Raw genomic sequence first — 20,664 nt, forward strand, 5'->3', positions numbered from 1 at the left:
TTTTCCTTCTTTACAATTTCATTTACAATTTACCCTTCAAGTGTCTTACCTTTTAGCTTGGGAACATAAGCTTTATCCACTTTAGAAGGCACCTCTCCCTCTTCATCAGAAGCAAGCATTTCTTTAATCTAGACAGTTAAATAAATTAATATGAACATGTCACAAATTTAGACTAAACCACATTATATGCAGAGTTGGAAATTAGTTTTTAGAAACAGAAAATTATCTTAATTATGGTTAATATGAAACATAGTTAATGTGAATAATGAAATGTAAATTAATAAGATAAATATTTGTACAACAGTAAAATAAATTAAAATAACCTCCTGTTTTCTCCTGTTCCATTCTCTCTCTCTAATAAATTGTTCTTTTCTTCTTTGCTTTTCGTCTCTAGATCTCCTTTGATTTCTTTCTTCCCTGGCTCTCTGCATGGCTTCAAACTTATCCTTTACATCACCTTTGCCAAGTTTTGGCACATAGGTTTTTGGGACAGGTTTAGATGAAGAAAGCAGAATCTTCATTAGAAGAAAATAAAGAAAAGAAAGTTGAAAAAAAATAAAGATAGGAATAAGTTAGGTAAAGATAGACCAGAATAAGCAATACAAGAAATACTTGTTGAAACAGAAAATAGAAATGAGTTTGAAACCTTTATTTGAACCATAAGAATCTGATTATATACTGTGTGAAGTCTAAATCTAAAAGAGGAAATTACAGAAAATATGAGAGTAAAAAATTTTATTAATATATAGTACAGAAGTTCCATTTTGTAAGTGCATTCCACTGAACCTGAGGGCTAGTAAAATATATAAGTTGAATACTGGATTCTAATTTAAAATAACCTTTATTTTATCATCCTACTCCCATTGCTTGATTAAAAGATACCCAGACTTTTTAAAAATATATTTTTATTGATTTCAGAGAGGAAGGGAGAGGGAGAGAGAGAGAGAAATACCAACACATCAACGATGAGAGAGAACTACCAATCAGCTGCCTCCAGAATACTCCCAACTAAGGATCTAGCCCCCAAACTGGGCATGTGCACTGACAGAGAATTGAAACATAACCTTCTGGTTCATAGGTTGATTCTCAACTACTGAGCCACACTGGCTGGGCACCCAGACTAATGTCAATAAATTAGATGAAGATGAAAATAAAGCAAAAGTTTAATGTGTATTAATGTTCTTGCTTGTTTTCATATCTAATATAAACTAAATTTAAGTCCAGTCCTTTATTTTTCATTTGCGGCTGAGATGTGCCAGAAATGGTGTTTTGTTTTTTTAATCAATTCTGATATCTTTTAATTGCAGTGTTTAGTCTATTAGCATTTAATGTAATTATTTATATGAATGGACTTAAGTGTATAGGCAGATACTTACATTGTTACTGCCCATACAGAACTTCCATAAACCAACATTAAAATTGTGTAAGAATGCCTGCTGGTGCTGCTTCGTGTTTGAGCATCGGCCTACCAACCAAGAGGTCATATTTTGATTCCCGGTAAGGCCATATGCCCTGGTTACGAGCTCCATCCCCAGTGTGGGGTGTGCAGAAGGCAGCTGATCAATGATTCTCTCATCATTGACGTTGCATCTCTCTCTCTCCCTCTCCTTTCCTCTCTGAAATAAGAATAGTATATTTTTTAATGTGAAAGAAAACTGTCTCATTCCAAATAGGATGAGCTCCATAGAAAAATTCCCAAATGGCAAAAGAGCTTCCCAAAGCTTTTCCTCCACTATAAAACCTAGAAAGCAAATCATTTTTATCATTTTGAAAATTAAGCTGGTCTCTAAAAGAAGTTTCCATAAATTACGCTTCAGTTCTTACTTAGAACGCCAAACCCTTTCTCCTAGCACTAATGACAAATTGCTAATGAATCTGGCATACCCAGCCTCTATTTTATCCACTTACGGTGTCATTGGCCATTTAAGGTTTTATTGTGTTTATAATTTGGGGGCATCGCCAAATTTGGGGGTGGGTTCTTCTTATTACAACTCTCCTCACTGCAGCCAAGAACCAGAAAATGGCTGAGAAGTTTTATTGCAGCTTCTGGAGGAAGTGCTAATATAAGGACCCTCACCTGAGAGTGAATTATTGCTAGCTCCTAGAGTACAAGTCAAATCCATTTTTTTTAAAATACAGAAAATATAACTTCTAAGACTTAGAAAGATATTAAAATTCTACTCAAGATGCTTCCCATCACATTCACTTTACAACGATTCACAAATTTAATAATCACAGTTCTTAGATTGGAACCCAAGCAAAACTACGGGACCCAAGACCAGCCTAAGAATTTCTTATGATTTATATCTTGACACTGTGTTGTTATGAATTTCTAAGCATGACCTTTCCACTGAATAACTGTCTTTCCACAGTCAACCTGAGGTTTCCCCCCTACCTCTTTTTTAACTCTGGAGACTTACCTCAGCCTTCTGGGAAATATCATTCATGTTTGCTCTATGTCCTCTTGGGGTGATTATAAAGCTTTGTGTATTTTCTCACCTGAAAAATATATTAGTATTGAGTAAGAATTTTAATGACTTGATTTTTAAAAATAGGCTATGCACTTTTGTAAATATTAATAGTATGTTAATTGCACCTTAAGAAATACTGACATTATCCAGGTAAGGACTAAATTGTAATAACTCTTAGCTTCTTTTCCCAAGATTTAGGGTAGAGCAGGCACAAGATGCATGGTATAAAAGATCTTTGTAAGTGTGTGGCCCAAAATAGCTTGTGACTGTATCCAGTACGCTTGCAAAGAATTTGTATCCTGTAGTTATTAGGTGTATTATTCTATAAATACCAACCAGGTCAAGGTGGTTATAGTGTTATTGAAATTTCTGTCTTCACTTTTTTTTTTTTTAGCCTAGTTTTATCAGTCTTCAACTATGTGGAATTATCTATTTCTTCTTTTGATTCTGTCATTTGTGTCTCATATAATTTCAAACTCTTTGAAGTGCATATACATTATGATTTTAATATCTTCTGTTAGAATTGACCCTTCCACTAGTATGAAATTTCCCTGACTTACCTTATTGCCTTGAACTTATCTGATATTAAAATAGCCACAAAACCTTCCTTAAGTTTAGTTTGCATAGTATATCATTTTCTAGCTATTTATTTTCAACCTACCTCAGTCTTTACATGTGAAGTACATCTTTTGGGCACATCACATAATTGGACTTTGTGGTGTGTTGTTGTTTTTTTTTTAATCAACTCTGATATCTTTTAATTGCAGTGTTTAGTCTATTAACGTTTAATGTAATTATTTATATGAATAGACTTAAGTCTACCATTTACTATTTATTTCTTATTTGTCCCCTCTTTTTTGTTCTTTTACTGTTCTTTTCTTGCCTACTTCTGGATTAATTGAATACTTTTTAGAGTTTTATTGTAATTTATTTATTGTAATTTGTAAAATTAAAAAAGTTTTACTAAGCTGCAGTTGACATATAATAAACTACACTTTTTAAAAGTGCACAATTTGCCGAGATCGGTTTGGCTCAGCGGTAGAGCGTTGGTCTGCGGACTGAAGGGTCCCAGGTTCAATTCCGGTCAAGGGCATGTACATTGGTTGCGGGCACAGCCCCGGTAGGGGGTGTGCAAGAGGCAGCTGGTCGATGTTTCTCTCTCATCGATGTTTCTAGCTGTCTATCTCTCTCCCTTCCTCTCTGTAAGAAAATCAATAAAATATATTTTTTTTAAAAAAAAGTGCACAATTTGCCGGGACAGGTTTGGCTCAATGGATAGAGCGTCGGCTTGGGGACTGAAGGGTCCCAGGTTCGATTCTGGTCAAGGGCATGTACCTTGGTTGCGGGCATATCCCCAGTAGGGGGTGTGCAAGAGGCAGCTGATCGATGACTCTCTCTCATCGATGTTTCTAACTCTCTATCTCTCTCCCTTTCTCTCTGTATAAAAAAAAAAAAAAAGTGCAAAATTTTACATAAAAATAAAAAGCTTTTTTACAGCAAAAGAAACATCAACAAAACAACATGAAAGCCCACTGTATGGGAGAACATATTTGCAAATGTTACCACTGATAAAGGTTTAATCTCCAACATCTACAGACAGCTTATACAACTAAGTAAAAGGAAGATGAATGATCCAATTAAAAAATGGGCAATGAACCTAAATGGAATATTTTCAAAAGAAGACAGAAGGAAGGCCAAAAGGCACATGAAAACATGCTCAAACTCACTAATTGTCTGAGAGATGCAAATCAAAACAACAATGCAGTACCATCTCACACCTGTCAGAATGGCCAACATCAACAAATCAACAAAGGACAAGTGTTGGCGAGGTTGCAGAGAAAAAGGAACCCTCGTGCACTGCTGGTGGGAATGCAGACTGGTGCAACCACTGTGGAGAACAGTATGGAGTTTCCTCAAAAAACTGAAAATGGAACTCCCATTTGACCCAGTGATCCCACTCCTAGGATTATATCCCAAGAAACTAGAAACACCAATCAGAAAGGATATATGCACCCCTATGTTCCTAGCAGCACAATCTACAATAGCTAGAATCTGGAAACAGCCTAGGTGCCCATCAGCAGATGACTGGATCCAAAAACTATGGTACATCTACAGAATGGAATACTATGCTGCCATAAAAAAGAAGAAATTCTCATCATTTGCAGCAATCTGGATAGAACTAGAGAACATCATGCTGAGTGCAATAAGCCAGTCAATGAAAGAGAAACACCACATGACCTCACTTATTTATGGATAATAAAAAACATTATAAACTGATGGACCAAAAGATAGATATAGAGACAGTAAAACAACAAGCAGACTGTCAAATTACAGTGGGGAGGGGAAGAAGATCTGAGGAAGATAATAGATCAACCGAAGGACTTGTATACATGCATATGAGTACGACAAATGGACACAAAACTCTGGGGAGGGAGGGTACGTATGGAAGGGGGGGCAACGGTAAGATAATGTACACAGATAATAATTTAAAAAATAAGGGACAAAATTTTATAAAAAAATAAAAGTGCACAATTTGATAAGTTCTGACATATGTATTCATGACATCATCACCACAGACAAGAAAATTAATATATACATTATCCCCAAACGTTTTCTCAGACCCCTTACTTCCTTTTTCTTCCTGCCTCTCTTACCCTCACCCCCAACCCCAGGCAGATATGCTTTCTGTCACTATAGATTAGTTCAAATTCTCTATAAGTGGAATTATATAGTATGTACTTGATTTTCTGGCTTTTTTCACCCAGTATAATTTTTTTGAGGCTCATCCATGTTGTTGCATTTGCTAATAGTTCGTTCCTTTTTATTACTGATTACTATTATATGCCACAATTTGTTAATCATTCATCTGTTGATAGACATTAGGGTTGTTTCCAGTTACTGACTATTACAAATAAAGCTGCTATGAACATTCATGTACAAGTCTTGAGGCAGCCAATAGATGTTCCTTTCTCGTCTATGTTTCTATTCCCTCTATCTCTCTCTTTCCTCTCTCTCCAAAATCAATAAAAACATATCTAAAAACAAAAAGTAGAGAGATGTTTTGTAGTATTCAATGTGCAGGTCTTCCATATCTTTTGTGAGATTGATCCCTAAAAAATTTCATATTTGTTGTTGCCTTTATAAATGGTGTTGTTTTTAGGTTTCAATTGATAATTGTTGCTAGTATATAAAAATATACTTTACTAGAGGCCCAGTGCATGAAAAGTCATGCACTGGAGGGTGGGGAGGGAAGGTGCGGGGGAGGGGGAGGTCCCTCAACCTGGCCTGCCCTCTCTCACAGTCCAGGAGCTCTCAGAGGTGGGAGGCAGCCCTGCAATCAGGGCAAGGTGATGCCCCAGCACACTTCTGCTGCTACCACTGCCAGCAGCGCAAGCCCTGGGCAGCCCTGGGTGGCTGGGGGGTTAAAGGAGATTGTGGGACTCTGGAACCAGGGGCACAGAGGGGACTGGGGGGCAGGTGTTGAGGGGACTGTGCACTGCCATCTTGTGGCTGTGGAAGCTGCCACATTTGAGGGTGGGGCAGTCAATTAGCATATTCCCTCCTTATTGGCTGTGTGTGCTGCTATCTTTGAGGGCAGGGCAATCAATTAGCATATTCCCTGCTTATTGGCGGTGGGCACCACCATCTTTGTGATGGCATGAAGGTCAATTAGCATATTCCCTCTTTATTGGATAGGATTTTTGAACTCTGAGCTTATATCCTGCTAAAGTAAAATGATCAATTCCATTGGATTTTTGTTTGTTTGTTTTAGATTCCATTAGATTTTCTACATAGATGATTACATCATCTGTGAACATCTTTCTTTTCCAATCTGGATGTCTTTTATTTCTTTTTGTGGCCTGATTGTACTGGTTAGAACTTTCAGGACACTGTTAAGTAGAAGTAATAAGAGCAGACTTTTTTGCCTTGTTCCTGATCTCAGGGGGGAAAATTTTCTCTCACCAATAAGTATGATTTTAGCTACAGATTTTTTCTTAGATACACTATATCAGATTAAGTTCATTTCTATTCCTGTTATGCTGCAGTAATTTCAGGAATGAGTGTTGAATTATCTAATGCTTTTTCTGTATTTATTAAGATAATCAGCCGAAACCGGTTTGGCTCAGTGGATAGAGCGTCGGCCTGCAGACTGAAAAGTCCCAGGTTCAATTCCGGTAAAGGGCATGTACCTTGGTTGTGGGCACATCTTCGGTAAGGGGTGTGCAAGAGGCAGCTGGTCGATGTTTCTCTCTCATCAATGTTTCTAGCTCTCTATTCCTCTCCCTTCTCTGTAAAAAATTAATAAAGTATATATATTTTTTAAAAAAGATAATTATACGGTTTTTATTTTTATTATGGTGAATTTATTTATTTTTAAATGTTAAATCAACTTTCCATTCCTAGGATAAACTTGATTTGGTCATGATGCATTATCCTATACATCCTGATAGATTCAATTTGATAAAATTTTGTTAAGAAGTTTTTCATCCACATTTGTGAAGGATATTAGTTGGTAGGTGTTTGTTTTTTTTTGTTTGTTTGTTTGTTTTGTTTGTTTGTTTGTTTTTTAGAGAAGGGAGAGAGAGAGAAAAACATCCATGAGAGAAGCATCAACATTGATTGGCTGCTTCCTGCAAGTCCCCTGCTGGGATTCAGCTCGCAACCTCTTGGTGCATGGGTCAATGCTTAACCACTGAGCCACACAGGCCAGGTGGTTGGTAGTTTTATTCTTGTAATACCTGTTTGATTGTTTTTTAAATGTTTTTGTATTGATTTCAGAGAGGAAGGGTGAGGGAGAGAGAGATAGAAGCATCAATGCTGAGAGAGAATCATAGATTGGTTGCTTGCTACATGGCCCCTACTGGGAATTGAGCTCAAAGCCCAGGGATCAAACCATGACCTCTTGGTTCATAGGTTGACCCTCAACTAGTGAGCCATACCTCTCTTTGTTAATTGAGTAATACTTCTCTCACAGAATGAATTGGGAAGTATTTTCTCTTCTTTAATTTTCTGTAATAGTGAATGTAGAGTTGGTATTATTTTTTTCCTTAAATGTTTGCAAGAACTTCCTGATGAAACCATCTGGGACTAGTTTTCTTTGAGAGAGGAGATAAAATGATGGGGGTGAGTGGGTCTCGATTCCATGTAACTATTAACAAGGTACTAACTGTTGTAGTTTAATGGGTCAGTGGGTGCTTATACATTACTAACAACAATTACTAATAGCCATGGCCAGTGTGGCTCAGTGGATAGAGCCTAGGCCTGAGGACTGAAGGGTCCCGGGTTCGATTCTGGTAAAGGGCATATGCCCGAGTGGAGGGCTTGATCCCCAGTGGAGGTGTGCAGGAGGCAGCTAATCAATGGTTCTCTCTCATCATTGATGTTTCTATCGCTCCCTTCCTCCCTGAAATCAATAAAAAAATATTTTTTTAAAAACCCAATTACTAATAAAAGCAGGCCATGCTTGGATGAAAGTATAATATGTCATTAATCAAGGTTTACAAGCAATCTACTTCTTTGTGCCGGAGATAAAAGTAACAAATAGCTATAGTCCTATTCGCTTATCTGAGCCATTCTATCATATCTAGAATTACTTAGTAGATATTTCTAATTGTATAACTAACAAAAACTACCCTTAATACTTATAGTTTCTCAAACCTTAAAGTTATTACTGGTTTATTTTTCTATATCTCCTACATTTTATTTTATTTTATTTTTATTTTTTTTAAGTAAATCTTTATTATTCATATTGTTACAAAGGTTCCTCATTTCTTCCCCCCTCCACCAGGTTCCCAACCCACCCTCCGCCCCCTCCCCATCCCCCATTGTCCTCATTCATAGGTGCAGTTTATGTTCAGTCTCTTCCTCCCTCCCTTTCCCCGATAGAAAATCCCTTTTCAGATAGTAAATCAGTTACTTAGCATTTTCTCATATCAATAATACCACCACATGCCCAATGATACACTTCACACAAAAGACATTTCCAAATAGGTCAACCAGCCTCATCCAGGCCCCATCCAAGGCACTCACAGATCAACATCCCAGCCCTATACTAACTCAACACATCTAGATCTAAGCCTTCATCTCTTGATTCAGCAGACCCTCAAGTTCCCACAAAAGTTTCCAGCCATGTCTGAGAGGCAGCCGTGGGGCAGGGTCAGGCGAGGAGCGAGCTGTTCCAGGCCTGGCTGCTCCGGGCCGGGCCTCTGTTGCCCTGGTTTGTTCCACAACCAGCTGCTCCCAGCCTGGCAGCCGCTGCTCCGGGCCTGGCCGCACAAGACCCGGCTGCTCCGGGCCTGGCCGCTCCCAGCCTAGCAGCCGCTGCTCCGGGCCTGGCCGCACCAGACCCGGCTGCTCCAGGCCTGGCCGCTCCCAGCCTGGCAGCTGCTGCTCCGGGCCTGGCTGCACCAGACCCGGCTGCTCTGGGCCCGGCTTCCCCGGGCCCGGCCGCTCCGAGTCTGGCCGCTCCCAGCCTGGATGCTCCGGGCTTGGTTACTGCTGTTCTGGACCTGGCTGCTCCCAACACGGCTGCTCTGGGCCAGGCTTCTCCGGGCCCGGCCACTCCGGGTCTGGGTGTTCTTGGACTGGCCACCCTGGGCTTGGCTGCCTCCGCCTCAGGCCTGGCTGTCACTGCCCCAGGTCTGGCTGCTCCAGTGCTAGCTGTTGTTGCTCTGGTTCTGGCTGCTGCTGCTCTGGGGCCTGGCCATTGCTGCTCCGGGCCTGGTTGCCATTGCTTTGTGCCTGGGCACTCTAGGCCTGGCCGCCGCTGTTCCAACATTCTGTCCTTTTTTTTTTTTTTTTAAACGCATTTATGTTGCAATGTTGGCTGGTGAGTTGAGTTCTGACTTAGTCTTTGATTTTTCAAGATCTTCTTTGTATTCTTTCTTAAGTAATTTTACTATCTTTTGCTCTCACTTGATTTCTTCACATTGAGAACTTTGGTTTCTTCCTCCTTGTCCTGGGAGCTCAGCAGGTTTGCCTGTGGCACCCCTTTGTTCTCCGTGGGCTCCCACACTGCTCCAGCCTGTTGCCGGGGTCGGCGCCGCCCAGGAAGCAGCCCCCGGCCTTGGCTCCGTTGCCTGCGCTCAGAGGTCCATGGCTCAGGGGCACCCCCCCACACCCCCCGGGGGCCCCGTCGCCCGGCTCCTTGCCGGCACCCGGCTGGCTGGTGTCCGGCAGGGGCTCCTGCTCCCTGTCGCATTCCTCCAGTCTGGAGCTTTTTTTTTTTTCTCCTTCCAGCTAGGGGAGTCTAGGATCAGAGTCAATAGACTGTCCTCTGCGCGCAGTGTGCGCGACTCTGGGGGCTCCGCTTTTTGCCACTCCCCTGGGATTCCGCCTCACAGCCCCATCTCCCCCTGCCCGAGCCTGGGTCCCCAGGGTCTGGTCCAGGACTGGGGTTCAGAGCAGTCCGGACTGAGGCTCAGCGCCGCAAGAGGCTTTGTTTCTTCACGCTAGGGTAATCCAGCATCAGAGTCAACATTCAGTCCTCTGCGCACAATGTGCGCGCGACTCCGGGGGCCCTGCTTTTCGCTGCTCGCTTGGGATTCCGCCTCACAGCCTCGTCTCCCCCTGCCGGAGCCTGGGTCCCCAGGGTCTGGCCCATAACTGGGGCTCAGCGCTGCCAGTTCGGGGGTTCAGCCCAGGCTGGGGGTTTTATTTCCTTCCTGCTAGGGAATGCCAGGCAGCACCCAGCCCTCTCCTCCTGTGCGAGCGCGCAGCATGTCTCGGTACCTTAGGCTTTTTTTCAGCTCCTCTGATTTCCCTTCTGGCTTTCTCTTTCCTTCTTGTTGTAGAATTTTCAGTCATTCGACTACCTGTAGTTCTGGGCGATGTCCACTCTACATTTTAGTTGTATTCCATTGAAATTGTTGTGTGCTGCTGCGGTTAGGTGTCTACCCGAGCAGCCATCTTGGATCCTCCCCTATATCTCCTACATTTTAATAGATTGTCAAGATTGTGAATGTTGCTTTCAAATTTGTTCTTATATGTTACTTCACTATTTCCACTGCCCCATTCTATACAAGTCTTCACCTCACATTTTGCTTACCATAATTTGATCAAAGACCTAAATCCAAATTCCAACAATGTTACTTCCTAGTTAGGATTACACAAGATGACGTGTAAAGACTCTAGAATAACATCTAACATTAGTAGGTATCAATAATTTCGATTCATTTCATTACTCCTGGTGTCCCTCACTATAATGTACCCTCTTCAGTAAAAACCTACAATTCCCTGTAAATGAGCAGGGAAATTTTAAAATTTACTTGTATAATTTAAGAGGAATACCAAAGGGTACAAAGAGAATTTGAGCAATCTCATATGGGACTATGGGAATTGAAAATTTTAGCTGAATTAATTGGCCAGATGAACTTCAGGAAGACTTTTTTCCTGGTAAAGTGAAAGAAAATTGCATGGCTTAGTGACAATAAAGAATTACCCTGTCAAAAATAGTCGGGAGAATAAATGAATCAGCTAGCTCTCTTCATCTAATTTTTTAAAATCTTCAAATTATTATCTTGACTTATTTATAGAATCTGAATGAAATAAGATTGATCTTTAAACTTTACTGAGTAAAATCACTTAGAATAGTTCTTTAAATGTCATTTCAGTATTTTGAGCTCTCTTTTTGAAAGTCTGTGGAAATTTGAACAGTACTAAACCTTAACTCTTTTGGTTAAAATATAACCAAGTGATCCTTTGCTGACAGTTGGCTCTGTTCTACATTTTGAGGATAAAAGAGTTTTAGCAAAATACGTTTATGAGCTTTTTGTGTTATGGAATTGTTTTTTAAGGTCTAGATTACCAACCAAGAGAACTCATATCTCTTAACTAGCTTTATATTAGAAAAATTAATTTCATGCCGAAACCGGTTTGGCTCAGTGGATAGAGCGTCGGCCTGTGGACTGAAGGGTCCCAGGTTCGATTCCAGTCAAGGGCATGTACCTTGGTTGTGGGCACATTCCTAGTAGGGGGTGTGCAGGAGGCAGCTGATCCATGTTTCTAACTCTCCATCCCTCTCCCTTTCTCTCTGTAAAAAATCAATAAAATATATATATTTTAAAAGAAACAACAGTGTATTCCAACTGTTGACTCAGTTGTCTTTCTGGGCTAAACCAAGGTTAAAGGTATAAATTTGAGTTCATTTGGTGTATTAGCTGCACAGGAAAGACTTCTATTCCACAGTCACTGATTGTATTATATAATCTAAATCCACTATCTCACTAACACACCATAATATGAAAAAAAATAATGATGAAAGTAATCCAAGCTAACGCTTACTAAGCCTTTACTAATGTGCCAATTTACTCCCCCAAGAACCCTTTAAGGAAATTCTATTATCAAATCCTGTCTCAAAACAAAAAAGACTTAAGTCTAGTAATTTAAAATTTCTTAAAATATTAGTACAAAAATAATGTCTTAGAGTTTATTAGGATTTGAAGTCTTCTGTAAATTATCACAGCTGGGAAAACTGAGAGAAAAATCAAGTGACTTCCTAAGACCGCACAATTAATGAGTGATGGGCACAGGATGAAAATGGGCTGTTTGTCTACAGAGTCTGCACTCTTACCCACTGTATTATGCTGAGGCCAAGAAAGCAGGACAACTGGTGTGTGTGATGGAGATGGGGGCGGAGTTTATAAGGTTTTACCTATTAGTGTAATCCACAGGACATTTAATGCAATCATCTGAGAACCACAAGTCTGAGCAGTAGAAATATGTTGGAAGCCAAAAGCCATGATTAATAGTATTCTCTATATTTAGTGAACTTGTCATCTTTTTCTGACAACTAACTGACAATCGAACATGGTGATGGGAAACTGAGAAACAGACTTTTTGCCCATGTGAGCAGTACAGAGCTTTTATTTAAGCTACTTTATTTCCTTTTAAATGGATACATGCTAGCAGTTATTCTCTTAGAACACAGACATAGGTTTTTAATGATTCTCAGGTACTAAACGCAATGTAGCTCTCTCTGATGGTTGTGGTTCTAGAATTCACTGAGTGAACTCATTCATCAAGTTAGGGGCTGCTTTGATATCTAATTTTTAAAAATATATTTTATTGATTTTTTACAGAGTGGAAGGGAGAGGGATAGAGAGTTAGAAACATCAATGAGAGAGAAACATCGACCAGCTGCCTCCTGCACACCCCCTACTGGGGATGTGCCTGCAACCTAGGTACATGCCCTTGACCGGAATCAAACCTGGGACCTTTCAGTCTGCAGGTCGATGCTCTATCCACTGAGCCAAACTGGTTTCAGCTGATATCTGATTATTAAAGTGTCCAAGTCAGTGACATGCATGTAGTACTCCTATTTCTGTAGGTAATGACAGTGAAGAATCAAGAAACAGTATTCACACATATATCATTCTCTTAAGAAAAACACTGATATGTCTCATCATTCTGTTAAACTGTCAAAAGTACATAAGGCTTCTGAATTTCTTATCTAACAGAACATCATTGAACAGAACAGGACATGACTTAACACTAGAGGCCCGCTGCACAAAAATTTGTGCACTTGGTGGGGGAGGGTCCCTCAGCCCAGCCTGCACCCTCACAAAATCTGGGACCCCTTGGTCAGAGCCTATGGGACTTTTCTTCCTCCAGCTGTAGGCAGCTGGCCCCACCCCCACTGCTGCCACTGCTGGCCATCTGTGTGGTGCTGCCCCACTCCCCTGCCACTGGTGGCCTCCCTCTGCAGGCTTGGGTGTGATGGCTTGGCTGGCCTGGGCCTCCTTCTTTCTTCGCTGGAGGGTAGGGCCAGCCCTTCGAGGGGCTGTCTGCCTACCTTGATCGCCCCTAACCACTCTGCCTTCCTACCTGATGGCCCCTAAACACTCTGCCTGCCTGCCTGACCGCCCCTAACCACTTGCTCGGGGGTGAAGCCAGCCCAGCAAAAAGCTGTTTGCCTACCTGATCTCGCCTAACTGCTGGCCTGCCTACCTGATTGTCCCTAACGGCTTGCTTGGGGTTGGGGCCAGCTCACAAGGAGCTGTGGTCCTCTGGTCTCTGGTCCTTTCGGTTGTGACACCTCTGGCCTTTTATTATATAGGATTAGGTACTCTTAGAGCAACCAGATTCACTTTTAGTTGTACAATGGCAGTGAGAATGTTAGTTTTATGAAGGCTTTTTAAAGTATTAACTAATTCCAACAAAGTCATGACATGGACTTTGAAATGTTCAAAATGTAGCTGAATGTTACATATTTTAGTGAAGCTCAACACTAGATTATAAATCCATCATGCACGTTTTTTGTGGAAGGGAGTCACAGACACCGACCTTTAGTTAAGGAATGGAGCCATAAGCTCTCCCAAACTGCAGCTGAAAATATTCAACTCCCTTCAATCCTCTCCTCTTTGTCTCCTACGCCCCTCTCCCCACCCTCCCTCCGCAATGCCCTAATACTCACGTCCTTCCTCCCAGAGGGTACACTCACCTTCCACTCTGCCAAAGATGCCCCTCTCTTGTGTCAACCCACAAGGGACCATGCCTTGTACTAAATAGCTACTCGATATATAAATGATCATAATTATTTGTGGTGGCATGTGGATTATGAAATAAAAATGTAGAACAAATGATATATATAGGTTCAATCTTGTCATAAATTTTCATAAACCCTCTCTTATACAAAAATTTACAAACATTTGCAATTTTCAATTTGATAAAACATTAATTCAAAATAATTTGAGCCCAGCCGGTATAGCTCAGGGGTTGAGCATCCATTGAGCTATACACCAGGAGGTCACCAGTTTGATTCCCAGTCAGGGCACATACCTGGATTATGGGCTCAATCCCCAGTAGGAGGCATGCAGGAGGCAGCCTATCGATGTTTCTATCTCTCTCTCTACACTCTTTCTCTCTCTCTCAGATCAATAAAAACATATTTTAAAAAATACTTATTGGAAATCATTTTGTTTGCTTAAGGACCTTTGTAGCAAAATATGCCAATGTTTGTTTTAGAATGTCATTGAACCTCTAAATTGTCTAAATTTAATTAATTTTTCTTGACTTTTAGATATGCAATTGAAATATTTTAAGAGCAAATAATGCAGAAATCAAGAAAATAATTTTAAATTATAGCTGTCATTTACAATTATCATTTCATTGTGTGAATAATGTATTCTGGTTTCTGAAGGAGAACAGAATTGTCAGGACAGTGACAGCTTTAAGTCTAAATCAAGTATATTCTTTGTCTCAACTTCTAAGTTGAGATAGAACACTTACCTATATTCTACAATAACTGTTAAAACCTACCTCTTTACAGTCTTTTGAACAAACAACACTGCTTTGAGCTTTATAAAATGTCTGCCTAAATTTTTATTATATTTCACTTGTACAAGAATATAAACTTAAATATCTTTATGATTTAATTAATGAAGGTGTAACTTTATATTTTAAAATTATATTATAAAACCTGTCATAAACCTCATCACAATTCAAAAGTATGAAATTACATCCTATTCTACCTAATTGACATAGTGAGATTTTTTACCTTACTCATCCACAATTCCTTACTGATAACCAAGACTCTTATTTTTAACCTGCCGTGACAATCTTCTGTAATAATAATACATAATACTTTGCATTCATATGACTGTATGTGGTATTTTTCAAAGAGCACTCACCTACTATAAGCCCCTGAAAGGTCAAAACTGCTCTACTCTATTTTTTTTTGTGTGTGTGTGTGTGTGTGTGTTTTTTAAATCATTATTGTTGAAAGTATCACATATGTCCCCTTTTTTTCTCCATTGACCCTTATAGCCCGCCCCTGTCTCTCTGTTCTCCATCCTTAGTGTCTCACACAACAACTAGGACACAGTACAACCTCAATTCATATTTGAGCGAATGGGTGGAGGACAAAGAAATAACAGGACAACCATCTGATCCAAAAATCAACCCAAATAAAACTTATGATTAATATCTTTAATAGAAGGGCCTATGTTGAATGAAAATGAAATAATAGAAAAATAAAATGGAGTGAGCTTACATTAAACTAGATATCATGAAAGACCTGAAAGGTAGGGCTTCAGGAAGTTGGCTGGTTACAGGAATGGACGCAGTAACCTGTGGAGGGTCCTGAGCCTCTCGGCAAGTGGAAGAAGGCCTTCCAGGGAAGGACATAGCGGGAGTGGGTGGGTGGGGTGGGAGGCAGAATAGTAGCTAACTCCTCTTGGTGGCAAACCTCTGGGGATCTCTCCTCCATGCTTTCTAAAATCTCACCAGTTAAAATATTTATTTTAGTCAACAATACATGGTCCCTTTCAACTCAATCTGACTAGCAAGTAGTGTCAACGAATGCTAACTTCTCCCCACCCCTATAACAGCATTGTTTAAGAGAAGGCTTGCTATTCTAAATATATCTATGACATTTAAAGTCCAGGTCCCTAATGCCAAGTCCAGCAGACTTCCCTTCATATCATGACTTCAGACTTGCCCTCAGACTTCCTTAGACTGGGGTCAGGTAATGTAAGCGAGTGTGATGCGGTGTCATTGATGGGTAATGTAAGTGAGTGATGACTAAGGTGTAGAACAACAGGGAATGGTGGAGTCTATGTGAGAAGGAGAGTGTGCACCCTGTCTGAGTGCGGAGCCGCAGCTTAGTTCCAGTGTATTCTTGTAATGAAGAAATGTGGACTCTGTTTTGCCAACTCCTTCCAATTTTCAAGAGAGGCTGGGAATCAGTATTTTAATATAAAATGTACCAAATTGTAAGCATGTCTGTGACTGCAAGTGGCTTTTGGGCAGTCAGTTCATGGCACCTGATCTAAATAAACAGGAACTAAATATATTTAAATAAATAAATAAATAAACAAACAAATAAATAAATAAAGCCGAGACCGGTATGGCTCAGTGGATAGAGCATCAGCCTTGGGACTTCAAGGTCCCTGGTTAGATTCCGGTCAAGGGCATGTACCTTGGTTGTAGGCACATCCCCAGTGGGGGGTGTGCAAGAGGCAGCTGATCAGTGTTTCTCTCTCATCAGTGTTTCAATCTCTCTCCCTCTCTCTTCCTCTCTGTAAAAAATAAATAAAATATATTAAAAAATAAATGAATAAAAAAATAAACAAATAAATAGGAACCGAAGACAAAGGAGAAGCCTATTTTTGTTTTTTGTTTTGGTTTTTGTTTTTTGTTGTTTTTTTTTTTACAGAAAGGAAGGGAGAAGGGTAGAGAATTAGAAACATCAATGAGAGAGAAACATCGATCAGCTGCCTCCTGCACACTCCCTACCGGGGATGTGCCTGTAACCAAGGTACATGCCCTTGACCGGAATCGAACCTGGGACCTTTCAGTCCACAGGCTGACGCTCTTTCCACTGAGCCAAACCAGTGCCGGCTGTTTTGTTATTTTTTAGGAGAAGCCTATTTGGACCAGAGTAAGGGAGGCAGTCAAAGGGGAGTAAAGGACAGACAAGAGGTACAGAAAAGAAGGTGGAAATCAAATTTCACCAACCTCAAAACCTGACTTAGGGAGCCCCAATCTACCTGTATTTTAATCTGAGAGCAAAAAGGAAGTGATGACAAGAAGGAAAAAAAGGGAAGAGTAAAAGAACTAGCTATTGAACACTTACTAAATGGAAGATACTGCATCCGATGCTTTTACATATGGCAACACAAGAAAAAAAAAATCACACTCCAAGAGAAAAGAGGGAAAAATAACAAAATCATAACAGTCAGTGTGTGAGATTTTAATACCCCTTTTTCCATTCTTCATACTTTTTTTTAAAAAATATATTTTATTGATTTTGTACAGAGAGGAAGGGAGAGAGATAGAGAGTTAGAAACATTGATGAGAGAGAGTCATCAGCTGCCTCTTGCACACCCCCTACTGGGGATATGCCTGCAACTAAGGTACATGCCCTTGACAGGAATCGAACCCGGGACCCTTCAGTCCCCAAGCCGACGCTCTATCCGTTGAGCCAAACCTGCTGCTATCCGTTGAGCCAAACCGATCTCGGTTCATTCTTCATACTTCTTAATCATAACTATAATATGGTTGTATTAACTTCATAATAAAAAACAAATTTTACTAAAACTTAAATAAGTTGGATTTCTGGGTAAAGATCCACCCATCCTAGAGTGTAAAAAGTATACTACCATAAGTCAAGCCAAATGATGCCATATTTAAATAGAAAAAGAAAATATAGCAATTCCAAGTGTATATAATATGTAATTTCCAATCCCAAAACCAGAAGAAAGAGAACATGAAACTATACAGGTGACGTAGATCACAGATTGATTAAATAAGAACAGAAATATGTGAAATTGTTAAGCATGCTGTAGATCATTTTCCCTCAAATTACAGACTACCATGATGTTCTTGTGTGGTGTGGTGTGGTATGTGTGTGTGAGTGTGTGTATGTGTGTGTGTGGCCTACATACTATAAAATGTACTGAGTCCTCTCTCCTGTAAAAACTTTCAGACGTCACCCATCTGTTATATACTTTTCTACATTACTGCATTGTTTTCTTTCATTTAGGCATGTATTGTTTTTGTTTTTTTTTATTGATTTCAAAGAGGAAGGGAGAGAGCAAAAGTCTCCCCTACTGTGGACTGAGCCCACAAGCTGGGCATGTGCCCTGACTGGGAATTGAAGTGGGGACCTCTTGGTCCATGAATGGTGTTCAACCCATTGAGCCACACCAGCCAGGCTAGACATGTATTTTTATTTAAACAATATTTGTATTTGTCTTTAGGGTGTTTCAAATATAATAGTACTTTTATTTTTCTAAATGAAGTATGTCATCCCCAGCCACTTGGGTTCTAAGGAATAAATCCCCAATTAATCTCTCCCAAATATATATATATATACATATGTGCTATATATACTATATATGATATATATATACATATACATACACACACACACACACACATACACACACACACATATATATATAAAGTTTTCATTTTGTTCATGAATGAAACCCTAACCTAAATACTTAGAGTGTAATTTCAGGGAGAAATTACTGTTCAAGAACCTAGATAATACATTCCTCTGTTGATACTAAATATAGTCATCTCAAGATGACATACATTTTCACAGTGATCAGTCTTTTTTTATCAGATTTTCAAAAATAGCACAGATTCCATTGTAAGGTGAGTAGGAAAAATTGCTATTTCAGTTTTAAATGGATTTGAAAGTGTGAATCTTCTATTAAAACTGAATTACAATAATACTGTACTGAGGGAAACTGGATTTAAACTAATTTTTTGTGGTTTTTGCTTAGGGCTCTTTAAGGGAGTTGTTGCAGATAAATTATACAATTGTACACATTTTTCTTTAAATGATTCCAGTTAAGATACAAACTATCTTTGAAAATAGGTGCCTAATACCTGTGAGGAGGAATCCCAACTAACTACATTGAATAATCAAAGTTCACTTATACTAAATCTTTTTCCAAAAAAAACTGTCCCTAAATTTGGTTTATTATGCATTTTCCACCTTACCATACCTCAAATCTCAAAAGAATTTCAGACTTATGCGTATTCTGAGGTGATATGATTTAACCTGTAAGAGGATTAGGGGGGAAATAAATGTGGTTCACTCAATGCTGTGTGACTCAGATGGTATAAATACTTAAGCTTATTTAAACACACTATCCAGTACATAGTTATGTTGTGACTCGAAAGCCAATGGGTCCGTTACATGAATTCATGAACAAAATTTAGCTGATGAATGAAGCTCCCATCGCTTTCCTCACGGAACGAATTTCTTTCTCATAATGGCTTTCTTCTTTTCTCTACCTGCCTCTTTCCCAAGGACAGACATTTTGTTAGGACATGGCCTTATGCTATTTTTACCTCTCTCTCTCTCTCTCTCTCTCTCTCTCTCTCTCTCTCTCTCTCTCTCTCTCTCTCTCTCCTTCCCTCCCTCTCTCCCTCCCTCCCTCCCCCCCTTCTCCGCTCCCCCCTCCCCAAACTCTCTTTGTTCACGTTATGGACCTTTAATAAATATAAAATGAAGATCTCAAAGCCACCGCAATAATCAAGTCATCTCTCAACTTCTTCTGTTCCTTACAAATGCCAACAATAATAATTAATTTTTAAAGCATTTGTGGAGCGTTTCACAGTTTACACAACTGGGATGGTTTGGCGTTTTCAAAAAAATATACAGACAAGGCAGGTTCCAAGAGGTAACTACCTGGTTCACTCCAACTTCTACTCGCAACCTCCCCCCGCCCCCCCCCCCATAGCCCCCCGGACGGAGCCCGAAAAAGCACCCCGGGCAGGAGCGGAGGGAGGGGGCGGGCTGTGAGATCCCCTCACCCCCGGGTCCGCAGGGGCCGGTCGGGATGAGCTCCCCGAAAACGGACACGCACAGCTGCGGGTGGAGACCGCGCCGGGGGCGCCCCGCACTTCACCGCCCGGACCCCGCGGGGAGCCCGGGGCTGGCGCCCGCCGCGCGCACGGGGGCCGGTCCCCCCCAAACTCAACGACCCGGTGCCACGGCGCCGAACCAGGGCGGCGGGGCCGGGGATCAGCACCGCGGCCGGTGGACGGTGAGAGGCTGCCCGGCTCCGCTCTCCCCGCGGCCGCCGGCCCACGCCTCCCCGGCCGGAGCGAGCCCGGGGCGCGCGCTGCGGCGCCGGAGTCCGGCGGAGCCCGGCGCGGGGAGCGTCTCCCTGACCTTCCTCCCCCCCCCCCCCCTTTCACCCCCGTCCCCACCGTCCACCCCCGGGGGCCGCGCCCCCCCAGCGCCCGCTCCTCACCTCCGGAGCCGCCGGCGGTGCTGCTGGCGCGGGGAGAGCGCTTCCAGCGCGGGGAGCGGCGGGTCTGGCGCCGGGAGCGCTGGCCGCCGCCGCCGGCACAAGTTTCCATAAAAGTCCTGGTGCGCGGCCGGTCCCCGCATTCCGGGCGGGCCCGGCGCCGCGGCAGCTGCTCCCGGACCCGGGCCAGGCCCCCGCCCCCACCGCCCCGTATCGCCCGAGGGGGCGGGGGAGAGCCGGGGAGGGAGGCGGGCGCGGGGCGGGGTGGCCAACTCTCCGCCACATCCCGCCTGTCGCCGGGCTCCGGGCTCTAAGCGGACCCCCTCACCTGGCGCCTGCCTCCTCCGCCCTCCCGGTGGGAAGGAGCCGATCCGTGGGCCGCGCTGGCCCCCACCCCGCGCCCACAGCCGCCGCCCCGGAGCCCCTTCTCCGGCCCCGCGACCAGGCCGCCGGCTCTCAGCGCCCAGAGCGGAGGGCGG

The 20,664-nt window shown here is 41.8% G+C and overlaps 1 protein-coding gene across 6 annotated transcripts in view; it reads right to left on the minus strand.

Moving 5' to 3' along the window:
- Positions 1-20,376, minus strand: part of NEXN (nexilin F-actin binding protein) — a 46,028-nt gene extending 25,652 nt beyond the window's left edge. For 3 of the 6 annotated variants that reach the window (XM_045584454.1, XM_036447394.2, XM_045584453.1), the window contains exons 1-3: positions 20,189-20,374; positions 2,421-2,499; positions 50-128 (exon numbers count right to left, since the gene is read on the minus strand). In XM_045584454.1, coding sequence (XP_045440410.1) covers positions 50-128; positions 2,421-2,447 — 106 coding nt within the window. In that variant the 5' untranslated portion in view covers positions 2,448-2,499; positions 20,189-20,374. Of the gene's footprint in view, positions 1-49; positions 129-323; positions 516-2,420; positions 2,500-20,188 lie in introns of all 6 variants that reach the window. The other 3 variants (XM_036447390.2, XM_045584450.1, XM_045584452.1) reach the window with 2 other exon arrangements.
- Positions 20,377-20,664: the final 288 nt, after the last annotated feature.

The sequence above is a fragment of the Pipistrellus kuhlii genome, unplaced genomic scaffold (assembly GCF_014108245.1).
Source record: "Pipistrellus kuhlii isolate mPipKuh1 unplaced genomic scaffold, mPipKuh1.p scaffold_m20_p_2, whole genome shotgun sequence".
Lineage (NCBI taxonomy): Eukaryota > Metazoa > Chordata > Mammalia > Chiroptera > Vespertilionidae > Pipistrellus > Pipistrellus kuhlii.